The sequence below is a fragment of the Pyrus communis genome, chromosome 5, assembly GCF_041283825.1.
Source record: "Pyrus communis isolate YQ-2024b chromosome 5, ASM4128382v1, whole genome shotgun sequence".
NCBI lineage: Eukaryota > Viridiplantae > Streptophyta > Magnoliopsida > Rosales > Rosaceae > Pyrus > Pyrus communis.
The window spans coordinates 17,091,116-17,110,038 of NC_142569.1; the positions used below are offsets into that span (position 1 = coordinate 17,091,116).

The 18,923-nt window shown below is 37.6% G+C and overlaps 3 protein-coding genes across 3 annotated transcripts; 2 read left to right on the forward strand and 1 right to left on the reverse strand.

Annotated features, from left to right (window-relative positions):
• The first annotated feature begins 6,553 nt into the window (after positions 1–6,553).
• Positions 6,554–11,329, forward strand: A/N-INVB (Plant neutral invertase family protein). Its single transcript, XM_068463908.2, has 5 exons — positions 6,554–6,871; positions 7,744–8,238; positions 8,687–9,118; positions 9,867–10,425; positions 10,762–11,329. The coding sequence occupies exons 2-5, from the start codon at positions 7,807–7,809 to the stop codon at positions 11,055–11,057; spliced, it is 1,719 nt and encodes a 572-aa protein (XP_068320009.2). The 5' UTR covers positions 6,554–6,871; positions 7,744–7,806; the 3' UTR covers positions 11,058–11,329.
• Positions 11,330–12,326: 997 nt separating this feature from the next.
• On the forward strand, positions 12,327–15,038 carry LOC137725546 (uncharacterized). The gene is made up of 6 exons (XM_068464272.2): positions 12,327–12,759; positions 13,209–13,408; positions 13,767–13,907; positions 13,999–14,079; positions 14,536–14,660; positions 14,761–15,038. Exons 1-6 carry the CDS (start codon positions 12,537–12,539, stop codon positions 14,807–14,809), a joined length of 819 nt encoding a protein of 272 aa, XP_068320373.1. The 5' UTR covers positions 12,327–12,536; the 3' UTR covers positions 14,810–15,038.
• Positions 15,039–16,178: 1,140 nt separating this feature from the next.
• LAP5 (Chalcone and stilbene synthase family protein) lies at positions 16,179–18,017 on the reverse strand. Its single transcript, XM_068463027.2, has 2 exons — positions 17,621–18,017; positions 16,179–17,283 (listed from the first exon to the last, which is right to left on the reverse strand). The coding sequence occupies exons 1-2, from the start codon at positions 17,802–17,804 to the stop codon at positions 16,289–16,291; spliced, it is 1,179 nt and encodes a 392-aa protein (XP_068319128.2). The 5' UTR covers positions 17,805–18,017; the 3' UTR covers positions 16,179–16,288.
• Positions 18,018–18,923: the final 906 nt, after the last annotated feature.

Below are 18,923 nucleotides of genomic sequence, written 5' to 3' on the forward strand. Positions count from 1 at the left end.
AGATAACCGTGTTTTGTAGCACGAAATAATTTTTAGCCTACTCTTAACAAAGTTTACAAATTTAACCAAAAACCCATGCGAAAATTCTAAAATGCCCCCCCCCACCCTCCCTTTGTCTCTTCCTCCTTCCTCTTCAACTCCACAGTCCACTCCGCCCCATCCTACTCCATCCCTTCTCCCAAATCCATCACCACCATCGCCGCACCCGCTACGACCGACGGTGCCACCACATCTCGCTCTCTCTGTACGATAGAAGATTTTTGAAAATGCATCTAATGTGAGAATTCCTCTGTCCCATGTCGGCCACAAAGCTTGAGAACAAGCTTTTTAAATAGAATTACTCCACTCTAACTAACACCGAGACTTTTTGTATTAAAACCCCACATCTAACGAATTGAGCAGGTGGCCAAGTGTGGACAGTATCAGTGTTGTTGGAGTGGGCTCATGGCTCGTCTACCTGAAATTTAAGATAATATCAGAGTTAGGGAACGGGTCCGTATATCCACATGAACGGGTGGGTCTCCTTTGACCCCACACAAATGGGTGAGCCCTGACATGGCTCCACGTAGGCCAAAAGATGCCACATGCATTGGCCCAGCGCGAACGGGTAAGCCTCGGGTTGGCTCCACGTGGTTGCCGATGTGTGGAACTTCATATGTGACCCATAAAATAAGGTCTCACATGCATGAGAGTGTTAGAATTAATCTGTCCTACATCGGCCACAGAGCTTGAGAACAACCCCTAATATAATTACTCCACTCTAACTAACACCGAGACCTTTTATATTAAAACTTCACACCTGACGGATTGAGCAGGTGGCCAAGTGAGGACAGTATCAATGTTATTAGAGTAGGCTCATGGCGAATCTACTTTAAGATCTAAATCTGCAATTTCTTATCCCATCGTTTTATATGATATGTGGAATAAATAAGAATCATAGGTTGTTCTAATTTGCCTCCATTAAAGCATTTCTGCATATTTTGAGTTCTCATTTTTTGTAAATCATTCCAACAAAAAGCCATAGAAGTAGTGGCAAGAAACATCATAATTGTCCTCTTCACCAACAAAACTAACAGCACATTCACAAAACGGAGTGGAATGACAAACATGAAGAGGAAAAAGAATATTCGTAGAGTTTACTTTACCAGTCAAAAACTGAACACAACATCCAACCATAAAAAATGCAAGCGTAGAAAGATTAAACTTTAATTTGATTTCCAAGGGGAATAACAGAGATTAAACTTTAATTTGATTTCCAAGGGGAATAACAGAGCAAGATATGGCGGCGGCGTCGGTTGTAATGGGTGCGGCAATGGTGGTGGTGGATTTGGGAGAAAAGCCAGGGTGAGTTGGGTTGGGGTGGGGGTATAGTGGACTGGTGGTCGAGAGGGGGAAGAGATAAAAAAAAAGAAGGAAGGGGGTAATTTAGTACTTTTGCATGAGTTTTTGGTTAAATTTGTAAGAATAATAAAAGGTAGGCTAAAAATTATTTTGTGGTGCAAATATATGGCTAGTTATAAAAAATTCTCCTGATTTAGTGCGTCTGTGAAATATGACAAAGGGCAAAATAATAACTTTAACTACAAACGACAATACTATTCTAGGGAGAGGATTTGAAACCGAAACCCAGTGGAGTAAAGATGACTCTATCTACTAGCACAATTCACTATTTGCTAGTTCGAAAGTATTTCATACCATACTACGGTCTAATAGAATTCTATTTATTATAAGTGTGATGTTTTAAGTTCAATTTATGTGGACGGCATCACGGCGACTTTGATGATAAATTGTTATGGTTGACCAGTTACGTTGCTTAGCTGAAATCCCCTCTCCTTAGTGTAAATATATTGCCAAAAACATTTAGTAAATATAATACTACTTCTAGGAAGGACTTGTAACTTAGTTTATTAGGTGTAGTATTGTCTTTTCACCTCTAATTTTGTATCCAATTTCCCATCTTTCTCTTGTGAGAGTCAGTGAGTGTGAATCGTTAATGAAAATTTGTAGAATTTACTTAGATTTATGACTAACGTGTGAGTGACTGTCTTTAAACTTTTTATTCATCACATTCTACAAAAATTTCATAACGTCTCAACAATCCCTTTATTTGGCAAAGCCAAATGTTAGGATTTTGAATTAATATGATGAGCCTTGCTCAATCTATAAACATTCTAGAATGAACATGAGCCTACCTATAAATATGAACTTATCATGGATTCAGTTAAGGCATGTTAATTTTCATGGAAAGGGGATGATTATTGGGAGCCTTGTTTATCAACATTAGCAAGAGTTTGTAGCTAGTTAGTTTAAACCATCTATTCATGCAACGAGGTCCCAAATTTTATTTACCCCTCCTCAGCTATGCTACTCAAGAGTCCGACCAAAAAAAAAAAAAAAAAAAAATAGAGGATTAAAAAGATACATGCGGCTCACTTCTAATCAATAATTAGACTCTGAATGGAAATGAAGAATCAACTTCATTTTCATTATAACTCATGACAGATGATAAAAACTTTGATTTAAATATCTAACTGTCATTCTTTATAATTCTAATTATGTCTTGTTCTTATTCAAGTTTACTTCGATTCTTTGTAAATTTTGTTCTGAATAAGTAAACATAGTCTGAAGTCGTGTATTCACACATAAAGCATGCCGGGCATGAGGTAGGCATGTACTACTTAACCTTGTCAAGTAGCTTGCACGTGGTCATCAACCCACGCACGTACGACAACTAGGTCAACAATTCACATAAGAATTTCGACACCAATTTTTCGGATTAAACTTTTTTTTTAAAATAATGTTAAATTTGGTGGTTGATTGATCACGTGAGTGCTTCCACTTTTTAACTTGATGCCAAAAAGAGAGAGAGGAGGGAAGAAGAAGAAGAGGGGGGGGAGTCAACAAACGGCACCGTTTAGGCGGTTTAGGTTCACCAGCCACTTTGGATCTGCTGACTCCTTGTTTTGCACAAAGACAAAGATTGAAAGACATCTCTCTCTGCATTTTTGCAAATTGCATTATTTTCGAGAAAGGATCTTCGTTAGATTCTTTTTGTGGGGATACTAGAAAATCTTTAATTACATTAGTTTATTGTACATCATACGATTAATTTTTATTAAATACTATTTATATTTAATTTTAAATAAAAAATTTATAATAATTTCTAACAATACGATGCATGATAAACGGATGTAATTTAAGAATTTCTTGAATCCTCGCAAAGAAAATTTAATGAAGATCTTCACTCATTATTTTCAATTATTGCAAAGGGCCAGGAGAAACCCAGTTGGCCTTCTATGTCTTTTAAGGTCCAAGTCCCAAAGCTCCCACGTTCTCATATACAATTTCATGTCATGCAATCATGGCTCTCAGACATCACTTTCAAATACACACATTTGATAGAAAATGACTTACATGCATCTTGTACTGTAGCGGTATTTTTAACTAGTTGTATACTTTTACTTCCTTTAACATTCTCATATGAAAGTGTGTTACTAATTTTAAATTTTGAGTACTTACGTACATCTCGTACTGTAGCGCATTCTTAACCAGCTGTGTACTTTTACTTGCTTCAACTTTTTGATATGAAAGTGTGTTATTGATTTTAGATTTTGAGCATAAAAAATGTGAATTAAACTGGAAATTAAATTAAGCATGAAATTAAACGTATGGATTAATAGTTTGAAAACACAAGAAAACAAGACCTAGAGCATCGAATTCACCATAGCCAATTCTACTTAATCTTCTTACTATGTTATGAACAAGTAATTCTCCAATATTAATGATCACTTTTCTCTAAATAATTCAAATGTCCATGACATTTGTCGCACCAAAAGTATTGTTACATATTAACTCTTTATGACATTTAGGCGAATTTAAACAAGAACTAATTAAGCTATATGGAAATCGTTGGAAATCACGCAAATCATAACTACATGGCATCTACAAATAGGAGTTTACGGCATCAATTGCAAGATGCTAAATTCAAGTTAAGTGTGGCATCTAATCTAACTTACATCAAATGAACTTAATTAAAATCTGTATGGTTATTACGCATTTAAATACAAAATCAAGCGCATTATAAATAATAAAAGATACTCAATAAAAAATAAAAGCTCGATAATAAATGGCAAAAGAAAATTAAGTATTTGTAATTAGGCTACAACATAGCCCTAGCTAAGAAAAACTTTATACTACTCTTCCTCCTTGCCCCTCTGCCGCAACCTTTGTGTATATGTTTGGTCTGAATCAAGAAATAAGTAGCAATAATCTCCTTATATAACCCACGACAACTAAGGCTCAAAAGGCTGATAAAAATTCACTCAGTACTGCGGTCTAGTAGTATTTTTTTTTACTTGTAAGTGAAGGGTCTTATATTCCATTCTCGCCAAAGGCGAATTCAAACCAAATTATTATATCTAGTCCATTATAAGACTCAGTTCACTAAAAAAATACCCACTAATATATGCAGGGCTGGTTTGAGTTGTGGTGCTTTGAAAAAAAAAGATTATTAAAAAAATTTTAAACATCAAATGTGTAACATCCCACATCGCCCAGGGGAGTGATCCTTAAGTGTATATTCTCATCCCTACCTAGCACGAGGCCTTTTGGGAGCTTACTGGTTTCGGGTTCCGTAGGAACTCCGAAGTTAAGCGAGTAGCGCGCGAGAGCATTCCCAGGATGGGTGACCCATCGGGAAGTTCTCGTGTGAGTTCCCAGAAACAAAACCGTGAGGGCGTGATCGGGGCCCAAAGCGGACAATATCGTGCTACGGTGGTGGAGCGGGGCCAGGAAGTGGTCCCACCCGGGCCAGGATGTGACAAAATGCGTTTGGTAAAAAAAAAAAAAAAAAAAATGCTTTCAATGTCAGTAGAAAAAGCATATAAAAGCAGAACCAAGGTCTACCATGCTTCTAAAAAGTGTTTTTTTTTCAAAGCATAGTAATTAGTGCTCATGTAATGAATTTTCAAAGGGCAAGTATACCACCACATATTTTACAAAATTACAATCATTGCCTTTACATTATTCTATTTAACAATTATTATATCACATTAGATACCATATATTTTTTAGACATGTAACATATTCATAGCAATTTATATAAAAGTTTACTAAACACTCATACACTATTTTTTGTTAAAAGCACTTTTATAAAAAAAAAAAAAATTTACCAAACACTTAACAAGTTTATTTACGAATGTTTATTCTCACAGTAAATGCATAAACAATTCTCCTTAAGCACATTAAACAGCTTCCACACCAATTGTATCATGTAGTTCGGATATTAAATGCCTCGAAATTAAAATAATATGATTTAGTGCATATAACTTGTTCGAGTGTACAAAATTCAAAAGAAATATATGATAAAAATGCATAAAAATATGTCCATATTAGAAGATAACAGATATTTTTATGTATATAAATACAAAAATTTACTCAAATCGTCCTTAGTACTGCGGTATAATGATATTCATTTTCACTTGTAAGTTGGAGAGGTTTTAGATTCAAATCTCGTGGATGATGAATTTAATACTAATTTAGGTTGCTCATTGAGCGACTTAACCGAACTTTCTTCCCCCTTAGTATAAAATATGTTGTACCAAAAAAAATCTACCCAAATCATGATACCAACATCACTTCTGATATACACATTTTTGTTTTTATGTCAATTTCTCATCTACACATTTGACAACCACAATTTTTGCTTCGATCATAATAAAATGCCAACATGGCATTAATGAGTTTCAACAAATTATAAGTATCCTATAGATGATATTTAATGTATAATTTGACACAAATCATAGTGCACATTCATAGCTCATCATTACTTATCTAAGCTACTTATTAATAGAACTCTATTTGTCAACCAAAATTCTATGAAATTATTATTCTAACCCTCTCATCAAAGCTAAATAAAATTAAAAGACATGGCAATTTAGTAATTACATACCACTCAAATTTTCTATCTTTTACACGAACCTCACATCTAAGTAAACATAACATATCCTATTTTAAAAATAAAAAACTGGATATATTAACCAGGGTAAAGATGCCAAAATACAACGAAAGCCCACAACGAGGCAAGCTACCAAAAAACAAACTCGGAAGTCCAAAGGGAAAGGACTCGACACTAAAAGTAACCAACTAACGTCACCTCTTGCACAACCAAAGAACATCAATGTGGGCAAGGTGAAAAAAAAATGGTTGACCTTTTTTTTTTAATTTTTTTAATCCACGTCTCCACTTCAGAACCACCCCTTAATCCCTTCTTCAAAGCTCCACGCGCAAATGTTTTATTTTTAAGAAGTAATATAAATATTTTATAACAAATAATAGACAAATTTAATTACACACGTATAATGCGCATATAACTAGTTACAAATACTCAAAACAATTTTAACCGTGACCGTAACCGTAACATCACTAACGCACTAGTCTAACATTATTACTCATTATTCAATAGTCTCCATTTTGACGGACATAACGGAGTTACCCATCGCAGTCAATCAGACTCACCCACGGTATCAAATATCTTCCGTACATCGCAGAGCCCCCCATACCAAAAGCAAGAAATATATATATAGAGAGAAAGAGAGGTCTATCATTTCATTTCATACAGGAGGTGATGTGTAGTAGACAAAAACTCGAGCCCCAATAGCTCATCTGCCAGTCACCTCTACCAATTTACACGAAAGCCTTCACCGGCTCGTCTGGTCGACTGCCGCAGAGTGGCCCCCACCACCGCCTCATGGCAGCAGTACCCAACCAAATTCTATAAGAATACACTCTCGCCACCGAGCTTTCTTCTTTTGTTTCATTTTTTATACATCTGAAACTGAAAGCGCTGGCGGCCTTTCAAATCTCCATCGAGGTTCGTTCTTCTCTCTGTTCTTGAAAACCGAATTAATTAATTAGGATTTCCGCATTGCATGCATGTTTATATGGGTTTGGATCATCGTTGATTTCCACTTGATTGGATCTTGAATCATTTTTTGGATTTTGGTTTTCGGCGATTGATGTTCTTTCTGGCGAATGGATTTTTGAGTATTTTTCTTGTGAATGATCAGATTGATGAATTGAATATTGCTTCTTATTTGTTTTTTTTTTTTTTAAGAAATCGAAAACCCAGTTTTCTGGTTTTCTGGTAAATCAACGAGGGACTACCACATTATATTTGATAATGATATATTTGATGGATTGAGAAGATAATGATATATTTGATTACCACATTATATTTTAGCATAGTTGTAAAGAAATGTATTACTGATTGTAATCGGTTGTGTGAATTTTCCTGTTGCATATTTGTTGATCATTTTGGGGCAGTTTGTAAATTTGGAAACTTGTAATACCTAAAATTTGCCCTAACAGATAACCTTAAATCATCAGTGAGTATCTTGATCCAACCAATCATCAGTGAGTACCTTAAATCGTCCCTGCGAATAAAGCATTTTCTTGTTTTGTTAATTATTTTTTATGGATATGCAGGAAGCATGTTTTTATTACATTCTGGAATTGTTTGTGATATAAGTATTATTTTTAATATATGTCATATTTATCATAAATTTATTATATTTTAACCGCCGTGTCCTAGCCGTGTTCGTGTCCTTGTTTTTTGAGATTTGCCGTGTTGCCTGGTCGCGTGTCGTGTCTGTGTAACATAGATCACACCTGGGAGGGGTGAAAGTAGCTGATTAGTGCGTTTTTGCATGCAATGAATGCTGAATTCTGGTGGTTGAATTGCAGGGTGTTGACTGTTGAGCACAAAACTAGCCACTGGGTTATTGTCCATTGCTAAAGTCTGTCGAAATGTCAGCGCCCAATGCGGATTTGTCCCACAATGGAGATATGAGACATGTTGATTCACTATGTAGTGTGGCAGAAATTGACGAAATTGATTTTTCAAAGTTACTAGACAAACCATGCCTTCTGAATATGGAGAGAAAAAGATCATTTGATGAGAGGTCACTCAGTGAACTATCTATTGCGGTCTCCCCACATCCCTCATCGAGAAATGCTGAGAACACTTCCAGATTTTTTGAACCTCCTGAGTATGTATTTTCGCCCTGTAGTAGAATGTCACTCATGGGTACCCCTAGGTCCCAGATGGGCTTTGAGCCACATCCAATGATTGGTGAAGCTTGGGCAAATTTGAGGCGTTCATTGGTGTTTTTCCGTGGTCAGCCAGTTGGGACAATTGCTGCCTCAGATACCACAGAAGAAAATCTTAACTATGATCAGGTAGAGACCCTTAATCCTTGTTCTTCCGATTAGATATGGCTATTATTGGTTTTTGTTAAATCAGTAGCTACATTCAATTATTCATTAACTGTATCATAATGGTTGGAACATTGACTCTGTAATGAATCTAATAGTAGAGGGAACTAAAACTTTATTATTAGCATATTTCTGTTTGTCAATCTGAATCCTAAACCTCCATATTAACATTCTGATTTTACGGTTTCAATAATATGTTTCAAACTGTGGATGTGTGCTGTCTATGTGTTGCCCTTGAGATGCTTTATGCAGGACATACTTTTATTTTTGTTGAACAAAAGAGTATAGATTCAGCTACCCCCTTTGTGCTTTTCTTTAACTCAGGTTCACTAGTTCTAGGCAGACTTTCCAATACATGAAGTTGGCAAGCACAAATTTTGTTCTTATTTTTTCTTCTTATCGATCTGTGAAGGTGTTTGTTCGAGACTTCGTCCCCAGCGGATTGGCTTTTCTCATGAATGGTGAACCAGAAATAGTTAAAAATTTTATCTTGAAGACTCTTCGTCTTCAGTCATGGGAGAAAAAGATTGATAGGTTTCATCTAGGAGAAGGAGTAATGCCAGCTAGTTTCAAAGTACTACATGATCCAGTCCGGAATAGTGAGACTTTAATAGCAGATTTTGGTGAGAGTGCGATAGGAAGAGTTGCTCCTGTTGATTCTGGATTTTGGTGGATCATATTGCTTCGAGCATACACAAAATCCACTGGAGACTCTTCATTGGCTGAACTGCCTGAATGCCAGAAGGGTATGCGGCTTATTCTAAGTTTATGCCTATCGGAGGGGTTTGATACATTTCCAACCCTTCTTTGTGCTGATGGATGCTGCATGATTGATCGTAGAATGGTACGTTTTTCATAATCATGTTGAGTCCTGTATTTATCATCTGGTATATATAGAATATGCCATATATGTCTGATATCATGAATGGTAAGTCAAGCCCTTGAAATATCAGCAAATGCATAAGTTAATAGTTTCGGAGTTTGTAAGTAAAGTTGGTAACATTCTTTAAAGTAAATTCAAATCATCCTTTCATGAGTAATGCTCTTTCTAACCCGAGTTTATATTCTCTTGCCTGCCAAAACAAATAAAAAACTACCGGTTATTGCCTTCTTGCTCATGAGCTGACTGCAGCATTTTATATTGTCTATTAGGTGTCTTGTAAAGGGTTGTCAGCTAAGTAACTTAGTTGCCATGCAGCTCATGCTAGCCCCCACATATTCCTGCCTGACCAATTGTTTTAGGTTCTTATGACCTTTACTAAGGAAAAATAGCACAGGTCAATTCACACAACTAATACCCTAGCAATTCTTGGTGCACTTAGCCTTTGAGAATCATTTATCTGCCCATCAGATTTTGAGCATTAATCTCAATGAAATTGCTACAGAAATTTAATAAATAAAATCTATTTGGATTACAATTTCTTGTATAAGAGGTATTTCTTGATCATTCTTGATCTTTATCATTTATCACTACGAGTTGTTTGCCATTTATGTTCTGAGGCGCATATTTTTTTTCCATTTAGATTTAGATAATGTGTTGCCTATCTTTTCAAGTCTTTCAACTCACTTCTGTATTGGTTATGTGTTGCAAGGGTGTTTACGGGTATCCCATCGAAATTCAGGCTCTCTTCTTCATGGCTTTAAGATGTGCTTTGCTTCTTCTCAAGCACGATGATGAGGGGAAGGAGTTTATTGAGCGCATATCAAAACGCCTTCATGCCTTGAGCTATCACATGAGAAGTTACTTTTGGCTAGACTTTAAGCAGTTAAATGACATATATCGTTATAAAACTGAAGAATATTCGCATACAGCAGTCAACAAGTTCAATGTGATACCAGATTCTCTTCCGGACTGGGTTTTTGACTTTATGCCAACTCGTGGTGGTTACTTTATAGGGAATGTCAGTCCTGCCAGAATGGATTTCCGTTGGTTTTGCTTGGGTAATTGTGTAGCGATTCTTTCGTCCTTGGCAACCCCTGAACAATCTATGGCGATAATGGATCTAATAGAATCACGATGGGAGGAATTGGCTGGAGAAATGCCACTAAAGGTCTGCTATCCAGCAATAGAAAATCATGAATGGAAGATTGTAACAGGCTGCGACCCGAAAAATACTAGATGGAGCTACCACAATGGGGGGTCTTGGCCAGGTATGCTTTTACACTATACTCTCCTTTGCACAAAGTCAGAGCGTTAATGCTGAATTTTTATCAAAAACCCTCCAATAGGTCTTAATAATAGAGTGGTAAAGAAAAACGCCTACCATCCTCCCCATCGCCCTTCCCCCTTCCTTTGATTATGAGTTATTAGCGATGGATTAAGATAAAAAGGGTAGTTGTGTTCTGTGCTTAAAGGGTAATTACTCTATATACTGACACACCTGCTATACTGATCACCCCCATAATTAAATGATGCGGTAATGATAAGTTATATTTGGTGCCATCTTAATTTTCCTGCCAAGTAACATGCCATTGTGTTCGGTACAGTGCTCTTATGGCTTCTCACTGCTGCATCCATCAAGACTGGGAGGCCCCAGATAGCTAGACGCGCCATTGAACTTGCCGAGAGCAGGTTGCTGAAAGACAACTGGCCCGAGTACTACGATGGGAAACTTGGTCGTTATGTTGGGAAGCAAGCCCGTAAATTCCAGACCTGGTCAGTTGCGGGGTACTTGGTAGCGAAGATGATGTTGGAAGACCCATCTCATTTGGGGATGATAGCGCTCGAGGATGACAAACAGATGAAGCCGGCAATGAGGAGATCAAATTCGTGGACTTGCTAATTCAACCGCGGTCAACCTATGACCTAAGGATGACCTAATCGGCACAATGGTTTGGTTCAGGGGTTAGGGGAGTTGATGGAGGGCCAACAACTTGACGAAGTAGTGGCTTCTTGCTTCTCCAATTTTAAATAAGCTACTTGTATGTAGTATGCTTGTAATATGTCTTTTCCTAGTGCAAAACCTTCTGTTCTAATTAACTAATTCCTTCCTATATTATTTCATTACTTCCTTGAAGAGATGAGATTTGATGCCAAGGACTTTTCCCAAACAAATGCTTAAGCCACATGAGCACTTTTAGCACAAGCACTTTCTTGAGCAATTTGCGGCCTGCTTTTGAGTTTTCCCTTTGAAGTCTTTGAGCATAAAATGAAGTAGGAATTTGGTTGACCAAATTTTGTACAGCATTGAATATAACGGATGAACACCATCACAATGTCAAGGTGGCATGTTGTGATTGGTGAATCACATATGTTTGTTGCTTATTTGGTAATTCTTGTTGTCAACTTAGAGATTTAAAAAGGACATAACTTATCAAAATTAAAATAAAGAAACCAATTAAGTAATTAAGATTTATGGATTGGATTGGATTTTACTCAAACCATACTTTTTAATTTCGTTACGGATGAGGGTTTCGAATCATGCATCTGTCTCTAGGCTACTTCTACTGCCAGTGAGCTGATTAAATATTTTAATTCAGTCAACTAGCTTTTAAGAGATCTTAACTCATGACTTTGTTTAACAATTGAAACCAGATGATCATGGACACTAACAGATTGGATTGCTAATTTGGCCTTGGTTGATATCTTATCACTTTCAAATACAAATGTTATGCAATATATTAGAAATAAGATAATAAAAAGAACAAAATAAATACGATTTCTTTCAAAACAAAAAACAGGCTTACCAAATAAGTTTTTAAGTTGTGAATTGGAAAACCGTTTTTGATTAAAAATCTTAAACTCAAGTAGTAATAATGTAATTCAAATTCATTTTTGATGAAGATCGAATATAATACATCTCGCTTACAGTGAAATTTTGGACTTATAATTGAATTAATTTCTCCCCATAGTTTGATTACGTTACGGTATCTGGTAAGCAACCGATCGTCAGAGTTGTTTCTGAAGACGGTGCCTTGACATCCAATCCACTGAGAACAAGCCACGTTCAAAGAAACGACGTATAAATCTTTGACAAAATACCGGATCAGATTGTGTTACCCGGGTACGGGTACCGAAAACCCGAAAAGATCACCAGAACCATGCCCATTACAAAACAGTCCAATTAAGAAAGGAAGTCTCTCCCTCTCCCCTCTTTCTCTCTCTAAATTCTGAGGGAACCTGTTTCCGCACCACAACTACTCACAATAATTAGTTTTACCTCGCCTTCTCTCCACCGCATCAAACTTTCCGGGAAAATCAAGGGCCCGAGAAAATCACAAAAGGGGAAAAAAAAGGAAAAATCAAAACAAAACCAAACCTCATGAGGGCTCCGAAGAGGCCGATCCACACCGTATGGACATGGGCGCGACGCCAGCCGTCCAAAGTTCAGGCCTTTCTGGCCGTCGTTTCGGGCATGGCGGCGCTGGTTCTGCTCCGATTCATCGTCCACGATCACGACAACCTCTTTGTTGCAGCTGAGGCTGTGCACTCGATTGGAATCTCCGTTCTTATCTACAAGCTCATGAAGGAGAAGACTTGCGCTGGTAAAGTTTCGAGCTTTTTAGGGTTTTTTATTTTTATTTTTTTATTTTATTTGTTTTGTTTGAACGGGTGCAAAATTTGGGATTTTAGGGATTGTTGATGGAAATGATTTTTTTCTTGTTGATTCGATTTTGGTACTTGCTTCTCTGTTGTGGGGAATCTGGTATTTTCCGATATTAGGATGACTGGAATTTCGCATGCGAAGTTTCCTGAATTGGGTTTGTTTTGGTTTGTGAGAAAATTGTTATCAATGGAGGGAAAATCTGATTTTGTTACTTAACAAAATAAAAGAAATCTGGGCTTTATTGGATTGGTAATATAATTGTTAGAAAATAATTTCATAATTCTATCCGTTTAGAAATTAGGAACAAGACCAGTGTTTCTTTTCCCCTTAGGCTATGAAACTCGTGAAAGTTTGATTGGAAAATATTGGAATTGGAATTGTTTGCAGGGCTATCACTCAAATCGCAGGAACTGACAGCTATGTTTTTAGCTGTGAGATTATACTGTAGTGTAGTTATGGAATATGATATACACACCCTGCTAGATTTAGCTACGCTGGTGACGACCCTCTGGGTCATTTATATGATCCGGTTCAACTTAAAGTCGAGTTACATGGAGGACAAGGACAACTTCGCAATATATTATGTTGTAAGTTTCTCTCTCAATCAATGTTATCTTCTTTTGTATTTCTATGAAGTGTTATATGCTTATATGTGATGGCGAATTCTCACATTATAAAAATTAAGCAAAAGCATTAATTTTCTTTATCGGTTGAGTTTCTGATCAAAGAGGTAATTAAAAATTCGCTTATGTGTGCGGTCATGTTAATTTGTTTTGTTACATGGACAATTTTAGGAACATGTTTACAGGGAAAAATCGATTGACTACCTCTTTCTGTGTTGATGCATTGTGAAGTTTATTCTTGAATAAAAGCAATACGTTACTATTTCTTGCTTTTTTATGTTGCTTTCTTTCTTATGGTGATATAATTTCTGGTTTGATGCAGGTGGTTCCATGTGCTCTACTAGCTCTGTTTATTCATCCATCAACTTCTCATCATTTGTTGAACAGGATTTCCTGGGCATTTTGTGTGTATCTGGAAGCTGTTTCCGTACTGCCTCAGTTACGGGTCATGCAAAACACAAAGGTCAGATTGTATAAAATGGAAACTTGAATGTTTATGATTTTACAGCTTTGACTGCTTGCTGACCTGATTCATTTTATATTTCTACTTTCAGATTGTTGAGCCATTCACAGCACACTACGTGTTTGCACTGGGCGTCGCAAGGTTCCTCAGCTGTGCCCATTGGGTTCTACAGGTTCGATCTTTATGCATTTTTTCTTTGTATTAGTTTGTTTTGTTTGCGGCATTTTGGAAAATGATTATTTTGCATGATGTTAGATGAGTTTCTGAATTGATTCCTAAATGCTGTTTGTGATGCTCTTTGAATCAATTCCCATGTAGGCACCTTGTTGGGTCGCTTTAGTCTCACAATTTAAAGTAGCATATTGATTATAAACTAACAATATCTCACAAACCTTTCCTACTGTAATTTTTTTTTATTGATGAGTGAAACCCTTGTTGCGTCATAAGTTGCTTTTCAAAGTTGTAGTTCACCCGTCCATGCTCGGACACTTGTGCCAGTTATATAGAAATGTATGAGCGCATTGATCAAAGTCTTAGAAGAATCATACTTTATAAATTGTTTTTTCACTAAAGGGTATGAGCTTGTAGGATTCTACCACTAATAAAACTTAATCTATTGCTCTAACAGGTATTAGATACACGAGGGCACTTGCTTGTAGCCTTGGGCTATGGGTTATGGCCTTCCATGGTTCTTATTTCAGAAATTGTCCAGACTTTCATATTAGCAGACTTCTGTTACTACTACATTAAAAGGTTTGCCTCAATCCATTATGTTATTTCCAAGTTTCCTTTTCTTTTCCCAAGTGTAGATTCTTTCATTCAACCCTTAATGTGGACATTTTTGTTTTGGCAGTGTTTTCGGAGGGCAGCTTGTCCTGCGTCTCCCTTCCGGAGTTGTATGAGTTACCTCTGGTTCTGCTTCTGTCTGCGAGCGCACTGCCGTCAAAGACTTTTAACTTAGCTAGGCAATGTGGCTGGTGAATGGTTGTTTAAATTCCCCTTTTTTTATAGTTCCTCGTATCACTATACCGGGGTAGATGAGTTGAATTACTCCATATTTGACTTCAAAACAGCAATTTCATCTTGTAGTGCCAATTGCTTAATCACTAGCTCCTCCATCTTGTCTTTAAATTTATGCCCTCTCTCGTACACCTTTCGGTTGATTATTTCTTCGAGCATATAGATGAATTGGAGCAGGACGAGCCTCTTCGGCGCGCTGCAGTACCATAGGTGCGACAATATCCATGACCATCTTCATCTGCAATCCCATCAAATATCTTATCTCGTGCAGCTATGGTCTGTTACGACTCGCTCGGTTCATTAAGTCGTTGATTATATTCTTCCCAAGTGGTTTCAAAAGGCTTCAGACATGAATTTTCAGAAATTCGTTCATGTTTTTTCTAGTCTGTGCTGACATTTTGCTATAAGTTTACTATGTTAGACTTGTTTATTTCATCCAATTGAAAAGTCGCATCTCAAACACTTGTCCGCCATCTGCCCACCAACTTGAGTGGATTCTCATTGCTGTCGACTTATTTTTTGATTTTCTGATAACCAAACGCATGCCACGTTTGCTACCACTATCAAACCAGTGTTTTTTTTCAAATATCTACATGCACTCAGCGTCGATGCATGTTCGGTGGTGGTTGAATTTTATCCATCAGTCCTTGGTCATTCAATTAATGTGTTGAATTAAATTCAATGGTCAAATATGTGTTGCTTGCAAACAAACTATCTTGTACGGTATCCTATTTCTGCCAATTGCCCGAGTCGTAGGGTATTTGGGTTTGCTACAACTTTTTTGGTCTTTCTTCTTGGTTCTGGTCCTACTTTGGTGAAGATTACTAGTCCCACATGTCCTGTGCTAATTCAGCAAATACCATCCCAATAAACATTATTTCTATCACGGACCAAAGAAAAGTTGTTGCATAAAACGGAATTTATATTGGCATCACCAAATCCATCCTCGTGTGGAAAACTTACCAGGTTGGGGAGAGATTAGATAATGCAAAGAGGGTATAACACCTCTCTCTCATCGTTTGACATGTGACTAGAGAAATAGAAAGTAAGAGATATAGCTTAGGTTACAAACAAAATTTTGGCCCGGCACAGGGTTCTATTCCCGTTGTGCCCCTATCACATCCTCAGGTGGTAAGTCACGTGAGCTGGGACAGGGGTAATATAAGTACCCAAGCACGAGGTAATTGTCTCCTCAAGGTGACATGTTTCCTTTTTCTAAGCAAGAATTTCTTCATTTGTATGTTAACTAGATTGTCAACTAAGAACATAAGACTTTGATTAATCAACTGGAACAGCAGTGGAAAGGCGGTTACTAAGTAACGTTGGTCATCCATTTAATGACAGTATATATAAAAAAAAACTCAGACAGCAAGCTTCCTTGCTAAAATTCCCTCAAAAGTAACTCCAGGTCCAAAAGCCAGTATCATTCCCCATTCACCATCTCCTTCCCCTTCCTTCTTCATCTTCTTGCTCTCTTCAATGATGTACTCCAGAACATACACTATGGTGTTACTGCTAGCGTTGCCATAATCCGCCAGAGCGCGTCTGCTCGCGTTCAGCTTCTCTGGCGACAAATCAAGACGCTTCTCCATTCGGTTCAAGATTGCCGGACCTCCTGGATGGACAGCCCAAAACATCTTGTTGTACTCCTTGTTATCGTATCCAACAACTCCCATCAGCCTCCCACAGAATCCTTCAATGTGATCTTCAATTATTTGAGGAAGCTCTCTTTCCAGCTTGAAGCTGATCCCTTCTTCTGTGACCCTTCCATCAATGGTCTTCTCAGTACCAGGCAGGAACTCTTGTAAGGCTGTGTGAAGTTCGAACAGCGGGTTTTCAGATACCAATTCGGGGTCTGAGCCAATCATCATGGCTCCGGCACCATCCCCAAAAAGTGCAACACCAACAAGATCATATGGTCTGTTTGCACTTGGTGGTTTGTACCCAATGATAGTGGTTTCAGAAGTAGCAAGCAGGACTCTACTTCCTGGATTGTTCTCGGCAATGTCTTTGGCAACACGAACGCCAGCCACACCGCCCGAGCAGCCTGAGAAGTAGAGCATGACCCTTTTAGTCTGGGGACTGAGTCCAAGGCCTTTCGCTAGGTAAAGGTCACCACCCGGGAGGCGAGCTTCACTGGACGAGACATACACTAAGTGGGTTATATCTGAAGTAGGTCTCCCCCATTTCTTGATGCAAGCTTGTGAAGCTTCAATTGCCATCTTTGTTACAGCTTCATTGCAAATGTGTAGCCTTTGCTTTATAGTTGGTGTGCCTTCAGTTGTAAGCTCTGGATACTCTTCCAGAATCTCTTCTGACATGACCACATACCTAGTTTTGACTGTTGTTGTTTTGCCTGTGAAATGCCATTGAAGAGTTACTAAAACAATATGATATCACCGTCCTTTTAAACAAAACACTGTCATATTTTCCTACAAGATATTTGGTGTGTTATGTTGTCAGACTGTTACTCGGACTTATAAATTTAAACAAAAAATTCACCTGATTAGTTAATGGTACAAGTGAAAAGTCTGGCAAGAGAACATTTCTTTTCGCATGGTTCACATGCAGAGTCTATACGCGTAGTAACTTCTTATGATCCCCAAATTGGGGTCTTTTGAGTAGGATTTGCATGACTATTAGTGTCAATGTTGATATTTGAAAGAAAAAGGAGAGAAGTTTGACGGACTTACAGAGTCGAGCCAGCTTCTGCTTAAGCTCTGGATCATCACTGTTGGTATCTTTGAAATACCCATCAACCAGAAAATCCTGCATGACAAGCTGGTGAGGGAAGGCCTTTCCGAGTGCGAGAATCGTAGCATTTCCGGCGTTCGCCTTCATTGGGAAACCTCCTTGCACAACATGTTCACTCCCCATTTTCTAGTTCTCTGATCTCTCTCCTCTCTCTCTCTCTCTCTCTCTCTCTCTCTCTCTCTCTCTCTCTCTAAAGAGGTGCTGATATATATAACTTTTGATATTACCAGTAAAGCAGGAGCTGGGGCTGCCCTATATATACAGCTCCTCTCCAATTTTTGACATTATATTAAAATCAAAGAGAACTTTGGGATTAACATTTTCAATTGGGGTGGTAAGATATCATGCAGGGTGCAATTGTTATAAATAGAGTGGTTTAGTTGAGAAGCAAGGTGTTCATGTAGGTTATGTTTAAAGGTGGTAGGTAATACTTTGGTTTGGAGTTTGGGCATTGCACTGGTACGGTGTTCTCACTTAAAAATCAAGGCTTTTTAGTTTACATGCCCCGTGCTTTGATGAAAATCTCACTTTGCTCCATGAACTTGTAATTATGAGACTTTGCCCCTTATGCTTCTGTTTCGTGTCTTTATTTTACCTTATCTCATCAATTTGGTCAGAAAAATTATTTCGTTTATTTGATGCGGAATTGATTAAAAGCATAGGGGTCAACGTCTCACAGTTGCAAGTTTAGGGGGCAAAGTGGGATTTTCATTGAAGCGCGGGGACCTTACAAACAAATAAGTCTAAAAGCAATCAAATATGTACTTACTCTCTCAGCATTTTTGGTCCAGAGATCCCAATTTTTTGTTACATAATCACAAAATTGAAGCCATGGACTTGGCATGTCCCACTGGCTGAGAAATGATCTAGCTAAACAAGGATTAAACCTTCAAATTGCTTTCGGAGTAGGTAGCATTCATAAGGATATGAGCGAAAGATCGAAAGAGAGAACTTGTAGTTATATCAGCACCAATATTGTTTCTAATATAAAACAACTTATTAACCTCTGCAGAAATGTAATGATCTGGACATTTTTACCCCATAAAATTTAACAACTAAAAGGCTTGGAGTTGGATGAAATCGTCAAAAGATCAAGGAGGCAGTTTCCAATAACAAAGTCGATAACTTGGGTGACCGCCTGTTCAAGGGCTGTCACACGTTGCAAGGACTCTTCTGCAGTTGGTTTTTCACCATTTTTTATATCAGTCACAGCTTTAACAAATATTGATGCCAATTTCAACA